We start from the raw sequence: 12,442 nt of genomic DNA, 5'->3' as shown, positions 1-12,442 counted from the left end.
CCACGCCTGGCTAATTTTTGTATTTTTAGTAGAGACAGGATTTCTCCGTGTTGCTCAGACTGGTCTCAAACTTGTGAGCTCAAGCTATCCACCTGACTCGGCCTCCCAAAGTGCTGAGATTGCATTGTTGGCCACCATGTTCCGCCAACAATGTACATATCTTAATTTAAAAAGACTTTATTGCTAAAAATGCTAAGGATCATCTGAGCCTTTTGCTGGTGGAGTGTCTTGCTTTGATATTGATGGCTGTTGAATGATCAGGGTGGTGGTTGCTGAAGGCTGAGGTAGCTGTGGCAATTTTTAAAAATAAGACAACAACGAAGTTTACCATATCAGCTTATTCTGCCCTTCACAAAAGATTTCTCAGTAGCATGTGATGCTGTTTGACAGCATTCTACTCACAGCAGAACTTCTTTCAAAATTGGAATTAATCCTATCAAAACCCTGCCACTGCTTTATCAACAGTTCTATGATGTTCTAAATCCTTTTTTGTCATTTCAACAATGTTCACAGCATCTTCACCAGGAGTAGATTCCATCTCAAGAAACTGCTTTTTTTGCTCATTCATAAGAAGCCAACACCTCATTCATTTAACTTCTATCAAAAGATTGCAGCAATTCAGTCGCTTTTTTAGGCTCCACTTCTAATTCTAGTTCTCTTGCTGCGTGCACCACATCTGCAGTTACTTTCTCTACTGAAATCAAAGTCATCTGTGATGGTTGGAATCACGTATTTCCAAACTGCTGTTAATGTTGATATTTTGACCTCCTGTGAATCACAAATGTTCTTAATGGTACCTAGATGATTAATCCTTTCTATAAGGTTTTTAAATTTACTTTGCTCAGATTCATCAGCAGAATCATGATCTATGGCAGCTATAGGCTTACAAATTCTTAAATAATGAAACTTGAAACTCAAAACGACTTCTTGATTCATCAGCTACAGAAGGGATGTTGGGTTCACAGGCATGAAAACAGCATTAATTTCCTTGTAGATCTCCTTCTGAGCACTTGAGTGACCAGGTGTATTGCCAATGAGCAGTAGTGTTTTGAAAGAAATACTTTTTTCTGAGCAGTAGATCTCAACAGCGGGCTTACAATATTCAGTGGACCATTCTGTAAATAAATGTGCTGTCATCCAGGCTTTGTTGTTCCATTTATAGTGCGCAGATAGAGTAGATTTAACATAATTCTTAAAGTCTCAAGGATTTTAAGAATGATAAATTAGCATTGGCTTCAATTTAAAAGTCACCAGCTGTATTAGCATCTAACAAAAGAATCAGCCTGTCCTTTGAAGCCAGGCATTGACTTTTCCTCTCCAGTTGTGAAAGTCCTAGGTGTCTTCTTCCAATATAAGGCTGTTTTGTCTACACTGAAAATCTTTTCAGTGCCATCATGTTCAGTGATCTTAACTAGATTTTCTGGATAACTTGCTGCAACTTCTTCATTAGCACTTTGCATTTTACCTTATGATTTTATGTTATGGAAATGGATTTTTTCCTTAAACCATATGAACCATTCTCTGCTAGCTGCAGAATTTTCTTCTGCACTTTCTTCATGTCTCTGAGCCTTTATAGAACTAATGACAGTTAGGACCTTGCCTTGGATTAGGCCTTGGTTTAAGGGAATGCTGTGGCTGGTATGATCTTCTATCCAGACCACTCAAACTTTCTCTGTATCAGCAAAAAGGCTGTTCTACATTCTTAACATTCATGTATTCATTAAAGTAGCATTTTAAACTTCCTTCAAGAACCTTTCCTTTACATTTACAACTTGGCTAACTGGTACAAGAGGCCTAGCTTTCAGCCTATCTCAGCTTTCAACATGCCTTCCTCACCAATCTTAATCATATCTAGGTTTTGATTTAAAGTGAGAATTGTATTACTCTTCCTTTCACCTGAACACTTAGAGGCATTTGTAGGGTTACTAACTGGCCTAATTTCAGTATTGTTGTATCTCAAGAAATATGGAGGTCTGGGGCAGGGAAAGGGAGAGAGAGAGAGAGATGGAAGAATAGCAGGTTGATGGAGCAGTCAAAACATACACATTTCTTCAGTTCACCATTTTATGTGGGTGCAGTTTGTGGTGCCCCCAAACAATTATAATAGTATTTCAGAGATTACTGATCACAGGTCACCATACGGATGCAAAAGTAATGAAAAAGTTTGGCATATTTCAAGCATTCCCGAATGTGACACAGACATGAAGTGAGCACGTGCAATTGGAAAATGACACCGATAGAGTTGCTTAGTACGGGTTGCTACAAAACTTCAATTTGTAAAAATACAGTATTTGCAAAGTGTGCTAAAATGAATTGTGATACAACAAGGTATACCTGTCCTTAGCTAAATAGAACCTTTCAATTCAAGTGTAACCCATTTTTCTATAGGTGGGTAATGTGAAGATATAAAAAGTATTTGTTTATAGTTTACAAAATACTTCTCTTTATCACAATTATATGACATTTTCCCCCTATTAAAATTTCCTCATGAAAATGGAGTGGTTGGATGGCTGTGTCTAAGCTGCTTTCCATCATTTTGTAAAATGATCTATGCACTTTTTCTGTCATTCTGTTTATGAATTTGAGTTACGTGAGAGACTTAGAGCATGCAAATGGGCCCATAAAAAGTTCTGATTACTCGTCTTTTTTAGACTGCTTATGACTTTTGATTATGATACATTATTTGATATTGTCACAGTCAGGTCTGTGAAGTAATGCAAGCATGTACATAGATGGGCAGCTATTCTTGGCAAGGTGAAAATCAGAGTGATATCTGGTCCATCGTTCTGGCCTTAAGCTGCTGCCTTCTCCTTCATTTATTTTTGATAACATATCTAATTGGTTCCATGTGGGCAGAGCAATTTACCCTGAGATGATTATTTCCGCCAGTGGGATATGCAGGCTCAGCCATCTGCGAGGGAGCACAGTTGGCGCCTGCAGATGAAGTGTTTGAGTGTTTGCAGCTTTCAAATAGGCCAGGTAATTTTACAAATTAAACAACACAAGTTTTGTTTATGAAAGGCAAAACTCTAAGTAATGAAGCAAGCAAATGATTAGAGCTAAGAAGCAATTAAATGCACATCAGTGGTAAGGACAAAGAACAGCTGGGCCTGACATTCTTCGGTGATCCTCATCTTTTTGTGGAGGGAAGGCCCTGGGTGCTCCTGACAATCTCCAGAGCTCGAATCTCGTGTGACCCCTCCCCACCTGAGCTTATAGGTAAAGACTAAAAGCACTTGGAGGATGGTTCCTTCTGAAGGCAGGAAGAAGAAACTCACCAGTGGGAGTGGTGGGAAGAGTTAAGTGGGGTTTCCTGGAATGGCCTAGTCCTCAGGCTAGAGCTGGTAGCCTCTGGTGCCTCATCCCCATGTCCCCGCAGCATCTGGCTTCTATGGACATGGGTCCAAAAGTCACCTGAAGAGGGTCACCTCTGCATGGGCAGCATATATTTGAGCCATGAAGACTCTTCTCTTAGCTAAGGCTCACCATCTCCAGGGATTCATAACGACATCAGGTCTGATCAGATAAAAATTTTACAGTGTACCAGAGAAATTGCCACTTTTGTAGATTGAAATGCTCAAACATCAGGAAATTTCATGATGATTCAACCCAATATTTTTCTTTGCATGTTGACATCTGTGTATAAGTTGACATGAGTAAGTTATTAGAAATCCAGAGAATGCCTTTTTAATTAAAATTTTTATTGAGATAATTTTACAGTCATATGCAATTTTAGGACATAGTACAGTGATGCTGAGTGTGGTAGTTCATGCCTGTAACACCAGCAGTGTGGGAGGCCGAGGCTGGAAAATCCCTTGAGGCCAGGAGTTCGAGAAATAATACAGTGAGATCCCATGTACTCCTTATACAGTTCGTCCCAGTGGTGACATTTTGAAAAACTATAGCATAGGCCGGGTGTGGTGATTCATACCTGTAATCCCAGCACTTTTGGAGGCCGAGTCGGGTGGATCACCTGAAGTCAGGAGTTCAAGACCAGCCTGGCCAACATGGTAAAACTCCATCTCTACTAAAAATACAAAATTAGCTGGGTATGGTGGCACATGCCTATAATCCCAGCTACTTGGGAGGCTGAGGCAGGAGAATCGCTTGAACCCGGGAGATGGAGGTTGCCACGAGCCGAGATTATGCCACTGCACTCCAGCCTGGGCAACGAGAGTGAAACCCAAAAGAAAAAAAAAACTATAGCATAATATCACAACCAATATATTAATATCAATACAATCAATCTACCAATGTCATTCTGATTTCCCCGATTTTACTCTGTGTGTGTACGTTTAGTTCTACCTCATTTTATCATGTATAGGTTTGTGTATCCTCAACCACAGTCGAGACACTGAAGACTTTGAGTAGCACAAGGGTTCCTCCTGCTGGCCTCAAACCCACCTCTCTCCCCACCTGTCCATCCCTACTCCCATCTCTGCCGTCCCTAACCCCTGACAACCACTAATCATTTCAAAAATGTCATATAAATGGAACCATGCAATATATAACCTTTTGGGATGGGCTTTATTCACTCCAAATAATTTCCTGGAAATTCACCCAAGTTGTTGAAAGTAGTAACAGTTCATTCATTTTTATTGCTGACTAATGTTCCATAGTATGGATGTCCAACAGTTTGTTTAGCCATTCACCCACTGAAGAACATCGATGATATTTCCAGTTTTGGGCTATGACAAATAAAGTTGCTGTTGACACTTGTACACAGATTTATGCATGAATACAAATGTTCATTTCTCAGGAATAAATGCCCAAGAGTAAAGTTGCTGGGTCATATGGTAGTTGAATGTTTAAGAAACTGCTTAAGTTGTCTTGAGAATCCTTTCTTTAAAATGAAGAAAACATCAAACTTCACAGGATTCTGTGCCTTGTCTAAAAATTAATCTTTTCTCTTAATTCTTTTTTTTTAGCCACACCATATCCTGGTGGATTTAAATGTTTCACGTGTGAAAAGGCAGCAGACAATTATGAGTGCAACCGATGGGCTCCAGACATCTACTGCCCTCGAGGTAAACTCACAGTAGACTGATTGGGGTCCCCTGGGCTGTCTATGAGTGAACAGCCCTTTTGACTTTGGTGCATGTATAAAGAGAGGCATGCTTGCAATCTCAGCTGCTCCTCTTTTCTAAGGCTATTAGATCTTTTGTACCACACCAGTAACATATCAGAGATTCTCAGAGACATAAACTGAGCCATAGGATTGTTTCCCTTCTCGTGAAGTGTTTTTGGCACTCCACAGGAGGTAATACCTTCCCCTCTACCCCCAGGTCCAGTGAAATGTAGGACAAGAGAACAGCCAGTCTGTCTGCCACTCTTTGAGGCATTAGTCAGTGCATAGTAACCTCTTTGATGTAATGTATGAATTGATGTTCATATAAAGATTCCATTGATTACATATCTTGCCAGAGACTTTCACGCAGTCTCTAAAATTTAGAATTCTAAATGTCATCATTGCACAAATAAAATCCCTTGAGATTTTTAAACTATTAAGTTTTTTTTTGAAGGATGAGATGAACACTGAAGTGAAGCATGGAATTTTGACCCAAAGGCCCATTTCAAAATAAAGAAATACCCATTATATTCATGTCTCTTTTATCCTATAAAAAAATAGATGGTTATATTTGGCTACAGAATCACTGTTAACTGGCTATTTTACTTTGGAGGAAAGTCTGTTTATTTGGTGGGGTAGAGATAATGAGGACAGGGAATTTTACTGACAAATGTTTGAGTGAGTAGTTAGATGGGTTTCACTGCTGATCTAATTCAGTTGTTAAAATGGCTTGGACACACCACCACCAAATCCATTATTTTTCAGCATAACACGGGAATTATACAAGAGTTCTCATATTCAGCCCAGTGAGTGGTAGTCTGCTTCTCATGGAGGATTAGAAATTGGGAGAGCATGGAAACCAAAATTAAAGGAAATGTCAACTATCCAAGCTAGTTCTCTTTAACCCTGGAAACTCCACTTAGGGTGTGCAGTAGAAACACCTGTGAAACTTTTCAAAGAAATCACTGAAAGCTTTGCCCTGCCTAGACCAGTGGTTTTCAAGCTTCAGCAACATCATCATTTTCCAGAGGGCTTATTAAAACATAGATTTCTGCTCCCACACCCTTCTACACCTACATTTTTGATTCAGTAGGTCTGAGATAGGGCCTGAGAATTTGTATTTCTAAAGGGTCGTCAGGTGATGAGTTAAGAATCACAGCTGTACACAAATTGAACCAGCATTTCGGAGATTAGGGCCCTGCATTGGTACTTTAAATATTGCAGTTGATTCTAATGAAAAGTCAGGGGCAAGAACTACAGGGAGCTCCTGTACATAAGAGAAATGTAGTGTTATCATTTCTAGACTCTTCTTGTTTACTTTTAGGTAGAGATGATAATGGGGTCTACAGGACAGAGAAAAACATGGAAGCACTCAAGATTGGCTTAACTGAAAACTAGATATCCAGCCATCTGAGTAATCAAAAATAAGTTTTATTGCTGCCTATAGTCACTATTCATTTCCAAATGGGCCAGTATTTTCTAACATTACCCACTATGGAATGACCATTGCTAATAGATCTGGTTAAACCACTGCTTCTCAAACTTGGCTGTCTATTGAAATTACCTGGTAAACTTTCGAAAACTCTAGCACCTAGATTTATTCCCAGCGATTCATATTAAATGGTCCAGGTAGGCATAAGGATTTTTAAAAGCCCTCCAGATGGTTCTAATATGCAACTAAATTTGAGAACCATTATGAACAGTGACTTTAGGCAAAACCAAGATGATTTGCTTTGTATATGTAGTCGTCTTTGGGCTGGCTTCTGTGGCGATAAAGCTAGCTGACTTGCTTTTGAAGCTGGTACCCTGCTGGTTAGAGCTAGTGTATGGGAAGTGTGTTTTAGTCCACTTGTGATGCTATCACAGAATGCCTCAGACTGGGTAATATATAAACAATAGAAGTTTATTTCTCACAGTTCTTGAGGCTGGGAAGTCCCAGATCAAGGTGCCGGCAGGTTCTAGAAGGGCATCGTCTCTCTGCTTTCAAGGTGACACCTTGTTGCTGCATCCTCTGGAGAGGAGGAACACTGTGCCCTCACATGACAGAAGACAAAAGCGGGGGAAGGGAACAGACCCACTCCCTCAGGCCCTTTTATAAGGCCCCTAATCCCATTCGTGAGGGCTCCAGGCTCATGACTTAATCACTCCTTAAACGCCCCGCCTCTTAATATCCTCACATTGGTGATTAAGTTGCATATGAACTTTGGGGGACACATTCAGACCATAGCAAAATGTGACTGTGCTTCTTCTGGTACTGACTGAGCTTTGAGGTAACCTTAGTGGAGATAATGCAGAGGAAAAAAGAATGTGAACTGGTATTCTGTGTAGGCTCTGGGCCACGTTTGATGGTATACAAGTATATCCTTGTCAAAAAGAAAAAACAAGGAACCAGAAACACTGCTTGAATGCCTCTCAGAGAAAAGAGGAAGTTCCATCTTGATGCTTTCTTTTGAGGTCATAATCTATCATTTCAAAGTCCAGATACCTAAAGGTATTGCAGAGTGGTCTCTACACAATTTATCCTTTTCTCTTTTTTCCCCTCTACTTTTATCTTTTTGTCCTTCAATTTAAAGGGATAAATAGAAAGTCTTGCACTGAGGTTCAAAATACAAAACAATCATGCTAGGCCCCTTGGGGAATTACAAATTGAAAGATTGGAATCTGGTTTCTTCTTTCAGGGATCAGGCAGTTTAGTTGGGTCGATAGGATCTGAACATATCAGATGTCAAAATTAGCAGGACAAAGGTAAGTGCCAAGTGGAACCTGGCATTAAGCACAGTGGGAGTTTACAGGAAGAAGAGCTACTGGCTGGGGACTGAGGTGGCCAGCGACAGCATCACGTGCTGGGAAGATTGCAGTAGCTCAGCAACTTGGAACTGGAGGTCCAGCGTTGAAGAGAACATGTCTTCTAGGAGCTCACTCAGAGCAAAGGTGTAGAGACAAGATTCCCCAGGTGTGCTCAGTGGATGGGGAGACACCTGACCTGGGAGCAGCAACTAGTTTGTATGAGAGGATTATGGACCCAAAATAGTGGAGCCAGGTGATTTTTGTAGGGCCTTGAGCATCGGGTAAGGCGTGGGAACTTAAAGCTATAACCCGAGAAGGGGTGAGGCCACACTCAGCTTCCTGCTAGGCCAGCCCTATTTCCCATGAGTCTTCTGCTCTTTCCTCCAGGTTTTCTTCAGATTTTTCTAACAATGGAAATATTGCCATTTTATTAATAAATTAAAATAGAAAATATATTTCACTACTAGCTAACTCTAGGTTTTTCTGTTTGTTAGTAGTCTGAAGCAGCTCTAGGACTACCAGTGGGCTTAGGAAGGGCAACTGAGATATGGAAATTCTAAGACATTCCTAGTTTTTTGGTTTGTTTTGTGACATAGTTAACTAGATTTAAATTATCACCTGAGGTGAAAATAATTTGTTGAAAGGAAAAAACCATCTCACCTAAGTATTCAATCTTATATACACGGAATAAGTGCACACCCCAAATTGCTTAGGGGATTCACTGAATGTCATGAATTTTCTAAAGCTGACCTCAGTCACTTGCATGTGGATAGAGACATAGTGTATCTTAGCAACTGACATTCAGGGATTCAGACTTGTTTTGTGTTATTGTTTGGCCAAGTAAGTGTCAGGAAAGCTTCCTCCTGACTGGAATCACTCTTTTGGCAGTGGCGGCATCAGCTGGACACACCTGTAGCTAATTCAGGTTCCCTGTCCCTCTTCTTTTCAGAAGGTGTGTGATATAAGTGCATTCTCCTCCATTACATTATTTGTGCCTCTGGTGCTTCCAGATTCATAGTACCATACTTCCTTCCCAGAAGCGGAAACTTAAGATGCTCTCCATAACTGACTCTGGTTGACTTGCTTGGCTTCCATTTCATATTTGGTCTCTGAGCACTTCCTTTGCAACAACTTTAATTTCATCAGCTACTCATAAATCTGTCCAATTTTTCTTGACTTTGTGAGCCAGAATGGAAAAGGATCTTGAAATCATATTATGTGAGGGGCCAGTTGAAGGAACTGATGATCTAAAACAAGAGTGTTATATGCTTGGATCTACGTTTGCCCATGACTTTTCTCTGTGCTGCAAGATGAAAAGGTCCTAGAGAGAGGGACTGTATAAATGGTTATTAAAAGTCTGTGGAATTAAATGTGAAGTCAAAGACATTACAGTTTTTAAAAAGGCCTGTTTTGTGGAGGATACCTAAGCCGAAGACATTATGTTCCTTCTTAATTATGGAGTACAGATGTCTCCCTCTAAGGCAAAATCTCCGTTTGAAAGTATTGCTGATATATAATCAGGGGAAGGAAATTTTTGAGTTAGAGGACACATACTCTTTTTGGCTCCAGCTTCTATGCTCTTCACGGTTTTTCTGTGAAAGTAAAGAAAAAGCTGGACATATCCCTTGATGGCTTTTTCCAGATCAGTTGCCTGATGGTTCTTGCTACAAGCAAGAAATGTAAATGTGATCCTCAGCTCAACTGAGGACAAGACCATGGTTACAAATTTTCAGAAATGATTTATTGTTGACTTTTTTCAGACATAGCCCAGGCTGAAACAGACAACCTTTGTGTTTGACTTAACCTAAGGGTGGAATTTTCTTCCTTTTAGGCAATTTTACAGTTAGAATATAGCCCTCCAATTTTTTTTCACTTATACAGGAGTCTCTGTTCTCTCTCTGAATCCCATAGGGACCCAGCGCCTTGCAATTTATTATGGCTTATCTTTTAACATTGTTCTTTCCCTAGGAGAGAGAAATCAGTACCTTATCCAGTGTTGGACCTTGACACTTTCCTTTTGGGGGAATTCATTTGTACATTTACAAAAAGTGTTGGTTACATTTTATCCAACACTTCTGGCTGCTCTGTAATAAGATGTTTTCAGTTGATGTCTCTTATCATATTATTGTCATATTGCTCAGTGAAAGTCTTAGACTTCCTCCTTTTTAAAAGTAATTTTAAAGTAAAGTTGAACATACATACTGCAAAGTGAAGAGATCATAAGTGCACAATTTGTGAATTTTTACAAAGTGAACATGCGTGTTTCCACCCATAGCAATAGAACCCCAGAGGTTACTGGGGTGCCCCAGTCGTTATACTCCATCCCCAAAGGTAACAATGTTGAGACTACTATCACTGAGCATCATATAAGTGGAGTTGTATAGAATGTACTCCTTGCTTTTAAACATTATGTATGTGAAATTTCTCTATGATTTTTGAGCAGCACAGTCATATTTTCTCAGGGATGTATAGTAGGTCATTATATGGATATACTAAAATTCATCTGTTCCACTATTGAAGGACATTTGGATTGTTTCCAGTTTCTTAATACTATGAACATTCTTCTGTATCTCTTTCGGTACATGTTCATATGCATTTCTGCTGGGTCTTTCCCAGAAGTGGGATTGCTAGGCATGGGGTATGTAAGCGTTGACTTCACTAAATACTGCCTGACCGTTTGCAAAATGACAGTACCACTTATAATCTCACCAGCAGTGCATGCAGGTACTAGTTGCTGCACAATCTTGCCAGCACCTAGTATTGACAGAAACAATAGAAGGTAGAAGTTAACCAGATGACCTTTTTAAAGTGATGAAACTAAATAACTGCCGTCCTGGAATTCTATGTGGAGACTATCAGTCTTGCTTCTCTGAACCTCCTTTCTCCTGTGGCTGCCCCGCTAGCTCTGATCTCCTGTTTGTGCTCCCAGTCCCCTAGAGACTGATGAAGGTGCTGCCCTACTTCTCTGTCCCTTAGCAGAGCTTTCTGCTTGGTTTCTCAGCCTCTCCACCTGTGCAGTTTTTGAATCAGCAAAAGCCTTGAGGGGAGAACAGGTATAGAATGTCAGGCACCACTCAAGGGGCTTGTCTTTTCTCTGGTACCTTGCTCTTTAAATCCAGTCCACAACAGCAGGCCCATGCTTTCACACAGATTTTTGTTGTTTACATTTTAATTGGCTTTTTAAATTTTATTCTGTTTCTTGGTAAGACAATGTAAGCCAGTCCATTTCAGCTGGCTTTGTAATTATCGGAATTAGTCTTAGAACTTTTCCAGCAAGTTTTTACCCTTAAGTTCTATCAGCCTATACAAGACATTTTTCATACACTGAGAGCATCTAACCTTCTCCAGTTCACAATGTTTTGTCCGAATATTTTTTACAAATCCAGTTGCCTCAACTGGGACGCTTCCATTTGATGGTCTGCCTTATCACTTTTATTCTAACCATTGTTCACCATAAAGTCCTGTCTATCCTCACTACCTTTGCATACCTTCCCAACTGCCTTTTTGGAGTTGGCCTTGGTAATAAGTACATTGCCTCTTGAATTTCAGTGATTAGTTTTAAAAGAAGTTCCTCAAGTGAGAGGTTCATTAAGAAATGTGGAGGAATATTTTTTAAAAGAAAATAGGGGAGTCTCCATTTGGCAGCTTCCTCAAGAGGTGCTGACTTCAGGGTAGAGGAGACGAACCAGCTATGATTTAGTCAGGTTGATGAGCATTTATTTGTTTTTAATTTCTGCCTTGAGGAATTTTTTACTTGGGACAAGAGGAGAAAACACATCTTTTTAAAAGATCTGTGGAGAGTAATTGATAAGAGCAGAAAAGCCAAAAGAACAATCTGATGCCTGAAAGCAGAGACTGTAGTAATTCCTAATTAGGGTAAGTTTTAAATAATTCAGTTTATCTGCAACTCAATTTGTAGTTTATCCTTTTCTTGAGTCTGTTTTCTTTCACCTTGGGCTCTTTTTTTCTTTTGCTTTCAATTTCACTGAACTTTGAAGTATAATGTGTATATGTAGAATAGTAAATAGCGTGATGGACTTTAACAAATTGAACACTCCATGTAAGCGGCACCCTGATTAAGAAACTGCCCGGCATCTTAGAAGCTCCCTGCATGCCTGTTTTCAGTCACTTTTGCTACCACCAAGCGTCGCAGTTATGGACCGACTTGTGTCCTCCCCACTTTTCCCCCTACCTGCTCTCAAATTCGTATGTCGAAGTCCTAACCTCTAGTACCTCAGAATGAGACCGTATTTGGAAATAGGGTCTTTAAATAGGTAACTAAGTGAGGTCATTCAGGTGGGCCCTGATCCAGTCTGACAAGCATCCTTATAGGAAGAGATTGGAACAAAGACAGGAACCGAGGGAAGCTGATGGGGAGACACAAGGAAAAGACTGCCCAAAAAGAGAGGACTCAGAAGAACCAGCCTTGGCCAACACCTTGATTTTCAATTACTAGCCTCCAGGACTGAGAAAACCTTTGTTTAAGCACTCATTCGGTGTTTTTTTTATGGCAACCCTGGAAACTAATATAGTTACCCTCCTAATTGCCAGCAGTGTAGGTTAATTTTGCCTCTTACTGGGTTCTTT

At 40.1% G+C, this 12,442-nt stretch overlaps 1 protein-coding gene across 1 annotated transcript in view; it reads left to right on the top strand.

The window, feature by feature from the left end:
* The window catches only part of LYPD6 (LY6/PLAUR domain containing 6), a 143,027-nt gene that overhangs the window by 113,495 nt on the left and 17,090 nt on the right, over positions 1-12,442 (top strand). The window contains exon 3 of the mRNA XM_011943065.1: positions 4,929-5,027. Coding sequence (XP_011798455.1) covers positions 4,929-5,027 — 99 coding nt within the window. The remainder of the gene's footprint in view (positions 1-4,928; positions 5,028-12,442) is intronic.

This window comes from Colobus angolensis, unplaced genomic scaffold (assembly GCF_000951035.1).
Source record: "Colobus angolensis palliatus isolate OR3802 unplaced genomic scaffold, Cang.pa_1.0 Scaffold215, whole genome shotgun sequence".
NCBI classification, from domain to species: domain Eukaryota; kingdom Metazoa; phylum Chordata; class Mammalia; order Primates; family Cercopithecidae; genus Colobus; species Colobus angolensis.
This window is presented reverse-complemented; position numbering and strand designations above follow the sequence as displayed.